This window comes from Nanorana parkeri, unplaced genomic scaffold (assembly GCF_000935625.1).
Source record: "Nanorana parkeri isolate BGI_ZX_2015 unplaced genomic scaffold, ASM93562v1 scaffold1106, whole genome shotgun sequence".
NCBI lineage: Eukaryota > Metazoa > Chordata > Amphibia > Anura > Dicroglossidae > Nanorana > Nanorana parkeri.
Window position 1 is genome coordinate 112,421 of NW_017307374.1, and position 11,294 is coordinate 123,714.

Consider the following 11,294-nt stretch of genomic DNA (forward strand, 5'->3'; position numbering starts at 1 on the left):
TGCAACAATTGCCCGTTTGCTGCCAACGTATTGTAGCGATTTCATATTTATTGCCCCACATATTGTAACAATTGCCTGTTACCCGCCCACTATTTCCCATGTATTGTAACAATTGCCTATTTATTGCCCACGTATTGTAGTGATTTCCTGTTTGTTGCCCGTGTATTGTCAATTCATTGCTCTTTGTTTAGTGGAACATATTACTATAATAAAATCCCCCACAGGTCCACCACAAGCTTAATTTGCCACTGCATGCTATGTGAGCTACTATTAGTACCAGCAAGCCATTGCAATACACATGCTGGAATCCCCCATTTTCTTGCCATTAACCCCGCCCCCTTGGTCATCACCCAGGAATCTCAGGCTCGGTGACATTTAAAAGTTCCCAGAGTGCACAGGTTACAAATAAGAACAACCAATGAGTCTCAAACAACTACCCAAAGTCAGGTATTCCCTGGATACATTGTGAAAGCCAGTCAATCTCTATTGATGTTATGAAATTATTATTATTATTGTTGTTGTTGTTGTCTTTGAGGTTTCCCAGCTTCACTTTCTTCTTTCCCATTCCCTGTCCTAGCACATTGTGGACTGCTTGGGCTCTGTACAAAGATGTCGTTACTCAGAGTGTCCACATGGGGGAGCGCTAGGTCGGCTCTCGCTATGGAAAAACCCCGGAAGGTTATACAATGTAACAAGCTTGGGTTAACCCTTCAGAGGCCATGAGCAAGCGCTGCACGAGGTCTCCCAGGGCAAATGATCACGTGATCCAGGGGGCATGTTTCGTTCCAGGGCGCTGGCAGTGCCATTAGCATTTGCCAAAAGCTATAACCCGATCCCCAGGCAGGGGGTGCACAGTGCAGAGATCTCCAGGACAGAGGAAGAGGCTGCTGTCTATGTACATGTAAGTTCTATGGGGTCACTATGCTGCACAAAGGAAGCATGCAGATGCCATCCACTGAGGCTATGCATGTTACAGATGACATGTACTGCTAGCTTCTTCTTATATTGCTCTATAAGCAGTGTCACCATTTAAAGGGCCACTTGCAATGTAGATTTGCAGGATTGAACGCTTCCAATCATCAGAAGCCAGTATTACGGCATCTTGGAAGCCTACGCCAGCTAGGGTTGCCACTTGTCCCGGATTCAACTGGACAGTCCGGGTTTTGAGTCCTGCATGTGCTGTTTCCGGGTTTCAGACCAGCTGAAACTCAGACACAGCACATACAGGACTCAAAACCCGGACTGTCCAATTGGATCCGGGACAGGTGGCAACCGTACCGCCAACACGGAGAGACTGGCGACAGTACATTTCAGATCCCGGCACAGGTGGCATTTGGCTTGGGACCACATGGATTTGGTGCTTATAACTGAAAAGATAAGTACCTTTTCTTGGTTAAAGTGTATGTAAACAAAACAAATAATCTATTGCATCTTATCAGTCCTTAGAAATGATGATTGTACAGTTTACTTCTATTCTTGCTTTCTTTCCTTTATTCTCACCTGTTGCAGCTGCCAGTAACACACTTGTAGCGCCTCCTAGCTGCAAACTTGTCTAAAGCTGGCCATACCCAACACTTGGTGTGAACCCAGTTCACCTGACTTCACCCAAGCCTGCACAAAACTGTGACATACTCCCCTCCCCGGACAATCAGTTGCATCAGTGGCATTCCCTGCCCTACAGCAACATGTTTCAAAGAGACGGGAATGCCGTAACTGATAGGGCCAGGATGGGGGGAAGGGGGGTCGTTGTCAATCAGTTTTGCATGGGTCCTGCAGATGCCCCAGCCCAGCCTAGGACCATACTGAGGTACGGACCTTTGGTGGTGGGACTGGAGGATGCAATCAGTGGACCAAGTGTGGTGATGTCATTGCTCCATTGAGACCCTCTACTGCAGTGGGTAGTCTTTCCATTCACAGATGGATGCCATTACTGTACGGGCAGAGCTATGTCACTACTTTGTCCTAACAAATACCTGTATGTCTGCCGTGGACGTTCAGTGAAATATTGTCACCTTTGCTCTGTTTTCAGTGGCCGTACTGTGAGAAACGCTGCACGTACTGTAACTTCAACAAGTACATTGCCCGGTCTGACAATGAAAGCGCCATCCGGGCCTGCCTGCTGCAAGAAGCTGCCACCTTGATCCAACTCAGCCAAGTGCGCAGGTAAGGCCTTAGTGACTAAAGACACCCAGGGGGGTCACAGGTCTTTAATTAAGGTCCTGACTGCTTCTTGTCTAAGGGCTCATTCACAGCAGCAGTGGTCAGGAATGTTGCCCAACGCAGTCCCGATGCAAGAACAAGGAAGTTTGCATTATGTCCTCTGGTTTCAGTTCCCCCCAATGCACTAAAAAAATTGTCCACATTCAATTTTTGGGCACTGCGTTCCAAAGCGCTATAGAGCATCGCAATGTACTGCAGAACATAACAACAACATGACGAGATGAAAAAAGATAAGAAAGTACTTCAATGTGTGCTAACAGTGTGCCGCACAGTGCACATCACAATGCACAATGGCACGCGTGCGATATGCACACAATAATGAGCTCACTGTGGTGTGAATGGGCCCTAAGTGTTGGGGTGGGAGTCAAGGGTTAAAGTTCAACTTCAGCTTCTACTGCCCCAATTTTAATACATTTTCTGCATACATAATGCAATTCCAGTAGCACTCTGGTGAGAAGCGGGGTCCTGGAGTACTGTGACCCCTCCGGGTGGGGGTGTCAACGACACACTAGGTTCACAGGAAATGGGCAGAATGACGTGACTGTCATGCTGCCTGAAGAGGACCAAGGAGGAGGCTGGGAACAGCGCTGGAGCATGGAGAAGGTTATTAGAAACTGGGACCTTTTTCTAAATACAGGATTGGAAAGGGGCACAAAATGAACTTGGAGTTCCACTTCAAGGGGTTCACTTAAATTAAATCTCAGATTGGCTTATGTAAGGTGGGGGGGTTTCTTTAATTTGCTTAGCTAACTCAGGATATCTGGTGGCTTGACCTTCCCACCAGGGGTTCCCAGCTGCAGCCATTTTGGGGAGGCCTGCTGAGTTCCTTATATTACATTATAGAGAGTGGAATGAAATAATATGTTACCTAAGCCCGCCTCCATCGTAGGAGAGTGACCAATATCTGGATTTTATTATTATTCATATATGTATATATTTTTTAATGCAGAGTTCCCTCAGTATTTTTTGGGGGTGGCACTCCGAGCCTTGCCAGCCCCCACACCATCGCTGCTGTATTGGAGGTGATATCCAAATATGCCTATTTGCCGCACAATGCTGAAATCACTTTGGAAGCCAATCCTACCTCATCAAGGAGAAGCAAACTGCAGCAATTTAGGGACTCTGGGGTCACCCGTCTTTCTGTTGGATTACAGGTACTGGTAAAATGTGCAGGTGTTTGCTTAAATGAATATCCTATATGTATTTATATCTAAGACTGAACTCCAGCTAGACAGAGCAATACACGATTTATATACACCTATGTGGACTGTTTTCCCTGCAAAGGATTTTCAATCTCTGTTCAGGCAATTATTTGATCTAGAAACCCCTGCCAGACAGCACAGCCAGGCCCTGGCCTCCTGTGCACCAGCGTGGCTTCATCAATAACACACCCCCCGTCCTGGGATTGAACAGTGAAGGAGCAGCTGCATGCTGACAAATCATTACTCTCGTCTTCTAATCTAGAGGACAGAGGATTTCCATCTTCCCCATTTTACTGAAAAAGGGTTTCATTAAGGTTTATGACCCCAATAGAGAGATTTCCCATCCCTTCCTATCCCAACAGTAAGTGAAGGAAAATATGGCAAATGGGGGTCACAGGTCTTATCCTTTCCCCACTCTGTCCAAAACTAGCCATAGAAGTTGGAGTGGCGATGAAAAGCTCACTGAGCTGCTCAAATCTCTTTTTGATGTGAATGTGAAATATATTGGCAAAGTTCCTTTTAATGACGTCCTCTACTTTTCATATGTTTTCTTCCCCCAGTCCCTGGACGATGGTGACCTGCAGCTTCTTGGGAGGACGCACACAGCTTCAGAAGCACTGGACACGTTAAAGGAGGCGTGTAAACTTTTTCCAGGTGGCACCTCAGTGGACGTGATGTTTGGACTTCCAGCCCAAAGCCTGGCAGCATGGCGCAGCACCTTGGAGAGGCTTTTGGACCTGTGTGATGACCACGTTTCTTTGTATCAGCTAACCTTGGAAAGGGGCACCGCGCTGTTTAGACTTAAAGAGAAGGGCCAACTCACGTTTCCTGATCAAGAACTGACCGCCCAGATGTATCACGACGCAAGGTGTATTCTGCAGCAGGCGGGGTTCCGGCATTATGAGGTGTCAAACTTTGCCAGGAATGTGAGTACCCTTCACTTCTTTATTACCCTTTGTTTTTAATGATTCCTTTAAAGGAGAACTATGAGGTGTGCTTTTCACTCACCTCATAGTTCTAGCCGACCTGTGACAATGAGACTGCCACAGGTCGGCTCAGTAGATTGACTTTATTTGTGGTTTCATACGTACAGTTGGAAAATATTAAGTATTAATATTACTGCCGGTTACAATATTACTGCAGCGGAAGAGGGGGGACGGGCGGCGGTGGTGGGCACGGCAGGGTCACAGGGATATGTAGATAATATATAGTTGTCTTGCTGCACTCATTACCGGTATAGGATGTTCCTTGAAATCCTGGAGAGTGCTCGTAGTGACCACGAATGGCGCAGGCAAAAGGATGTCACGAGCACACCATTTAAGTGAGATCAACAAAAGTCAATTTATTAATGGAGTACTGTCATTCCAGTAAGAGCGCTTTCGGGGCCGCATAGGGTCCCCTTCATCAGGCTCAGAAGCTTTCTGAGTCAAAGCTTTTAGAGTCACAGGCTGACAGCTGTCTCTCCTCCCCGCGGGGAGCCGGCTGCAGTGGTCTGCGTCCCTTCTGATCCCCGCTGCCTCTGCTGATACAGGCAGGGGAGAGCAGTGGGGATCAGATGGGACACATAACATAGCGCAGCATGCACCAGGCTCCCAGCAGGGAGGAGAAGGGTGCTTGCAGAGCTGATGCAGCGGCGGGCTCTCCTCACTGTTTGGCACCAGCTGCAGGGGTCTGTATCCTAGCTGTGCTCCCAGCCGGGGGGAAGAGAAAGGCAGAATCAACTTACTGATCATGAGAATCGTTGACTATTCTCATTATTGATTATCATCGATTAAATTGATTAGTTGTTGCAGCCCTACTGAATTTAGACCTATTATCCAATGGAAGGCTCTGACCTATTTGTTTGGCTAAATCCAGGTGGTGCCATTTTTTTGGACAGGCAGTGTATACTTATTATATTTCAGCATCATCCAACTTACTTCCTGTGAGTCCAGGGTGCCAGTCTTTGCCCCTTGCCCTGGAACCACAGGAGTGTGCTGCAGAGAACGTCACGTAATTTCATGCCGCCGCTCTCTGCAGCGTTTAGATCCGCTCCTTGCCGGAGAACAATGGTGAAGAGGACCTGTGATGTCACCAGACCAGACTAAAGACAGCTGGAGAAAAGGTAAGTATAAAGGCTGTAGGAGTGCTGGAATTGGGGGGGGGGTTGGGGGGTCCGACAAATCCAGAGTTGGGCTTTAAGGTGCACACAAGCTAATCCCGATCTGTATAATAAAATATATCTTGATTTAGTTTTTGAATGTATCCTATAAATTCTATTGTTTCCATTGCAGGGTGCCGTCAGCACGCATAATATGGCATACTGGTTGGGAAAACAGTATATTGGAGTAGGACCAGGTGAGCTTAAGGTGCCTATACACCAGGGGGTCTAATGTGCTCTGCTTCTTGAGCTGTACTCATGGTGGCCTCTAGTTCTACAGCTCCCCCATAAGAATGAATGGAGCCACGACGTGCATGCTCAGTAAAAAGAGGACCTGGCAGGGATGCATGCCACTACAGGCTGCCTGCAGAAAACTTCATGATTCTTCTTCTACCATTTTGTAGGTGCTCATGGACGGTTTGTACCCCGGGCCAGCGGGAGGAAAAGGAGGGAAGCCCGTATACAGACCTTGGAGCCTGAACCCTGGATGAAGGAAGTGATGACCAACGGACATGGCACTCGAAAAGCAACGGAACAAAGTGACTTTGACATGTTAGTATACTCTGCTTCAGTGAGGGCTTTGTAAAATTCCTAACCAGTTAAAGCAGTGGTGGGCAACGCCGGCCCTTCAGCTGTTGTGGAACTACAAGTCCCATGAGGCATTGCAAGACTGATAGGTACAGGCATGACTCCCAGAAGTATGTTGGGATTTGTAGTTAAAGGAGAACTATGGGGTTAAGGCTTTTCCCCATAATTCTCCTTAGGGTAACGGGAGGGCACAAACTAGCGTCCTCCCGTCACCCTAGGCTCAGTATACCACGAGCTGTAGCTCGCGGTATACTGAGACGCCGCAGTATACCGTGAGCTGCTGATCGCGGTATACTGAGACGACGCAGCTGAAGCGGCTCCCGATAATTGTGCCGGGATCCGCCCAGCTGCGTGACTGACAGCTGGCTCTGCCTATCTAGAGGCAGAGTCAGCTGTACCCCCCCCCCGTCCGTTCCGCCAGTCAGCGCTGGCGGATCGGAGCAGGGAGGGGGGAATCCAGCCCCTCCCCTGTCACGGCAGAGAGCCGTGACAGGATCGAGAGGTGAGCGAACGCCGGTATGTGTTCGCTCACCTCCCGATCTACTGAGGCGACCTGTGACAGTCTCATTGTCACAGGTCGGCTAGAACTATGAGGTGAGTGAAAAGCACTGTGGAAAAGCACTGTGGAATTACAAGCACTGTGAAAAGCACTCACCTCATAGTTCTCCTTTAAAGCTCAGCTGGAGGACCGGATTTGCCCCTGAGTTAAAGGTTTCCCTTTGATTGACTTACCCTGTGCACATAAAACAGCTCCAGAATACAGTTTGCACAGGCAATACAAGTAATATGTGAACCAGACAGCTACACTCGCAAATGTATTTATATTTAATTCAAGTTTGTTTTTTATCAATATGATCAGAATGCAGGGTCCTCTGTGCTTATTAATTCACATAGAGTCCTTACAGATGCTTGCTGGCTATGCCTGTCATTGACACAACCTTTTTTTCTTTTTTTATATCTACTTAGGCTATCAGAAATGTTAATACTGGGTTTACGAATGGACACTGGGATATCCCACGAGGTGAGCTTGTTTTTAAGGATAAATAAGAGAACGCAAAGGGTTTATAAATCTTCCACCCAGCTATATGCTGGGTGAATGTCCTTCACAGGGCAATCCCATCACATAGGTCACATGATTGGGATCCCATCACAGAGGTCACATGATCAGGAGCCCGTGCCACCGGCTCACAATTGGTTACAGTGGCCGGAAGTCTATGACAACTCAGTCGGTGTGCTGGGAGCGCATAGTGTGAATGTTCTCAGCACACAACAGAGGAGCCCCATGGGAGCAAATAGGAGACATTTATTGTTAGTGTTTACTTACACTTTTACCAGCTGATGCCCATGCGCTGTAATGTATTTAGGGCTGCTGAAATTAATGATTAATTTCTCGATTAATCGTTAAAATTTTTGATCGATTAAAATTCTTTTGATCAAAAATGAAAACTCACCTCTCCGCCGACTTCCGGGTCTTACAGGAGTCCCGTCGGAGATCTGGTGACGTCACGGACATCGACGTCACCGGACTCCTCCCCCCTTCCCTTTGTTAGCCAACGGAGCCACTTTGGCCGGTGTTCTATCGATAGTCCCAACTTATCGAGTTCCTGGACCGCCTGACTTTCGGTTTCCTTAGAACTACGATGTTTGCCCAAGAAAGTTCTTCTGCACGAGCGTCATCCGTGGCATTGCCCTATACACATACAGCACAGCAATAAAGTAATAAAATGAACTAGGATCACACTAATCCAGCACGTTATTTATCTCAGGTGCCCCACTCAATATGGCTGCCGCTTGAGTGGGGCAACTCAGATGAATAACATGCTGGATTACTGTGATCCTAGTTCATTTTTTTTTACTTCATTGCTGTAGTGTATGTGTATAGAGCAATGCCGCGGATGGCGCTCGTGCAGAAGAACTTTTTTGTGCAAACCTCTTAGTTGTAACGAAAGCGGAAGTCAGGCGGTCCCAGAACCCGATAAGTTCGAACTTTCGATTGATCACCGGTGATCTGTCAACACTTATCGAGTTCTGCGACCGCCTGACTTCCGGTTTCGTTACAACTAAGAGGTTTGCCCAAGAAACTTGTTCTGCATGAGCGCCAGCCAAGGCATTGGCCTATACACATACAGCACAGCAATGAAGTAATAAAATGAACTAGGATCACACTAATCCAGCACGTTATTATTCTGAGTTGCCCCACTCAAGCGGCGGCCATATTGAGTGGGGCACGTGAGATTAATAACGCGCTGGATTAGTGTGATCCTAGTTCATTTTATTACTTCATTGCTGTGCTGTATGTGTATAGGCCAATGTAGTTGGATCTGTATGTGTGTTATAATTAATCGATTCAATTTTTTTTCGATTAATCGAACACGAAAATTTTAATCAGTAACAGCCCTAAATATATTGGCTTGAGTTAACGTGTAACACTCTAATTGTTCTGCTTGGTACACAGCGCTGGCAAACACTCAGCTCTACCCTCAGCTTGCAGGACTTGTTTGATACATCACAAGATTTAAGAGACCTGCAGAAGGATGGGTTCCTGGTGTTAGATCACAGGTAAGGAAGGTCAATGTGGCCCTTGGGCTGTGTCTACCAAGTTAAAAGTGGAAGTCAAGGCAACATTCTTAATCTTTAGCTGTCCTTACCCCTGATGATGGCACTTTACCTTTTACATTATACAATGTATTAACACTTAAAAGAGTTGTAAAGTCCCAGCATATCCTCTCCGGTTATGACATCAGCATTGTAATAGGAATACATAGTAGAGTGGTTTCTGATAATGCAATCGAAGCTTACTTGAAAAATCCCTTTTATGTAGTGAGTGCTGCCTTCCATCTGCCCATCACTTCCATCAACTTGCTGCATTCCCAGTGTGCTTTGCGGCTCTTTCCCTGCAGCTTGATCTGATGCAATCTCCATTTCTCAAGACTCCATATCCCATCATGCATTGCTCCCAGCAAGCAGTGATAACCTTACATTGTCCAGATGTTGAGTTGTAGTTCAGAAGGCTCTGTGAGAGGGGTGACCCAAGGAAGTGCATATTGACAGGGCTGAGTGGAATGGTGTCAGTGCATTGAGGAAGTCCATCCTATGGGCATCTTCAATAAGTAAGTTTGCAAACTTCTAGATGGATCTTGTTATTAGGAGTGGGATAGAACTTATGGAAATTCAGTATAAAAATACAGATTTACTTTTAGTTTTTGACCATAGATACCCTTTAATCTGGTGCTTTGCTATACTGGGTGAAATAACGGGTACAGTTTATGGGAGCAGAACAATGAGCTCATTAGTCTTCTGCTTCTCCTTCACTGTCCAATCACAGCTTGCGGCGGGGAGGTGACCTGGCTGTATTTCATAACTCAACTATAGAAAAGTCAAGTCATCAGCCTGGCTGTGACGTCTCCTATATGTCAGTTTGTGGTTAGGCCTGGTGAATGCCACTTTGGCGCTGCATTACTACATGGTGGAGAGGCAGGAAGTGTAGCATGTGATCTCATTCACTTGGTAGTATCAGAAGTGTCGGTTTGCTTGGAAGTATCGGTTATTTCTCCTTTCTGCCGAAGCGGATTGGGGTAAGAGGGAAGCAATAACCAATGGCTTACAGTGCCTCCTGCAAAGTAAAACTATACCCAGGGCTGGATTTCCCACAAGGCCAAGCGAGGCCCGGCCTTGGGGCAGCAGGGAGTAGAGGGGCAGCAAGGGTGTGGAATTCCTATCTCCCGATGGCTGGGACATGCAGTTCTGGGCGCCGGGTGGGTACTTGTTTTCTACATTTAGCACTGCTTTGGGTAAGCAGAGCTAAATGCCGCTGCTTGTTTTGTACAAGTGATCTTGGCGATGTTGCCGAGAACACTTGTATGCAGCCTGCATACAGCGGGGCGTATTGAGGAACCTGGCATTGTGGCAGCAGAGAGTAAATCCGGCCCTGACTATACCTTTGCTCAATATGGACAGATTAGAGGTTACATAACAGATTCCAGCACTCAGATTCTTGCTTCAATCTGGTATTGAGTATCACATGGACGGTTCACACAGTAAAAACTGGCTGATGCGTCTCAGCCACATGAGGCCTTAGTCATAGCCATGCTAAGGCCATGTGTGGCTGAAACATGTTAGCAAGTTCTTACTATGTGAACCGTTCATGTGATACTTAATAAAGGATTAAAGCAAGAAGCTGAGTGCCGGAATCTGCTATGTATGATTGGAGCGAGGTGGACGGAGCCTTTGCTGTGCACCAGCCTTTCCTTTCCTTCCACGATTCACAGGCATAGGCAGAGCAGGATTCCTGTGTATGTGTTGCTTTAACATTACTATGTATCAATATTGTGCTGTAACTGAAGTCCGATTGAACTTACAGTGGTCTGCGCAGCTCCTGGAAGGGTCTGGCTGTCCTAGATGGTCTTTTGCTGCCACTTTTATCCCAACTGGAAGATTCCTGGAATTGGCAAATGAAAGAGAGCCCTCAGCAGCCACCATAGATGCCGCTGGTCTGAAGTCACTGCTGTCCCTGTATTTTCAAAGTTTTTGTTTTGTTATTATAAATTGTATTATTGTAATAAAAATCATTCTCTATATACTGCGTGTACTGTATGTGTATATATATATATATATATGTTAGGGATGCACAGATACTGTTTTTTCGGTATCGAGTACCGATAGATTTCTTTTTCGGTACTATTCGATATCAATACCCGCAGTCCCATTAAAGGAGAATTATGGGGTCAGGGCTTTTCCCCATAGTTCTCCTTAGGGTAACGGGAGGACACAAACTAGCGTCCTCCCGTCACCCTAGGCTCAGTATACCGCGAGCCACAGCTCGCGGTATACTGAGACACCGCAGCGGATCCCGACATCGATGTCGAGGCCCGCCCAGCTGCATGAGTGACAGCTGGCTCTGCCTATCTAGAGGCAGAGCCAGCTGTACCCGCCCCCTCCCCCGTCCGTTCCGCCAGTCAGCGCTGGCGGATCGGAGCGGGGAATCCAGCCCCTCCCCTGTCATGGCAGAGAGCCGTGACAGGATCGAGAGGTGAGCGAACGCCGGTATGTGTTCGCTCACCTCCCAATCTACTGAGCCGACCTGTGACAGTCTTATTGTCACAGGTCGGCTAGAACTATGAGGTGAGTGAAAAGCACTCACCTCA

The 11,294-nt window shown here is 47.1% G+C and overlaps 1 protein-coding gene across 1 annotated transcript; it reads left to right on the forward strand.

Moving 5' to 3' along the window:
* Positions 1–658: 658 nt before the first annotated feature.
* On the forward strand, positions 659–10,648 carry RSAD1 (radical S-adenosyl methionine domain containing 1). Its single transcript, XM_018567865.1, has 9 exons — positions 659–901; positions 2,030–2,163; positions 3,170–3,374; positions 3,983–4,348; positions 5,696–5,759; positions 5,967–6,114; positions 7,117–7,171; positions 8,606–8,709; positions 10,511–10,648. Exons 1-9 carry the CDS (start codon positions 776–778, stop codon positions 10,629–10,631), a joined length of 1,323 nt encoding a protein of 440 aa, XP_018423367.1. The 5' UTR covers positions 659–775; the 3' UTR covers positions 10,632–10,648.
* Positions 10,649–11,294: the final 646 nt, after the last annotated feature.

Coding starts and splice junctions, on each gene's coding strand:
- RSAD1 (XM_018567865.1), top strand. CDS start 776: ATGTTTCGTTCCAGGGCGCTGGCAGTGCCATTAGCATTTGCCAAAAGC. Junction 902..2,029: donor AGGCTGCTGTCTATGTACAT/GTAAGTTCTATG, acceptor CTCTGTTTTCAG/TGGCCGTACTGTGAGAAACG. Junction 3,375..3,982: donor GTCTTTCTGTTGGATTACAG/GTACTGGTAAAA, acceptor TTCTTCCCCCAG/TCCCTGGACGATGGTGACCT.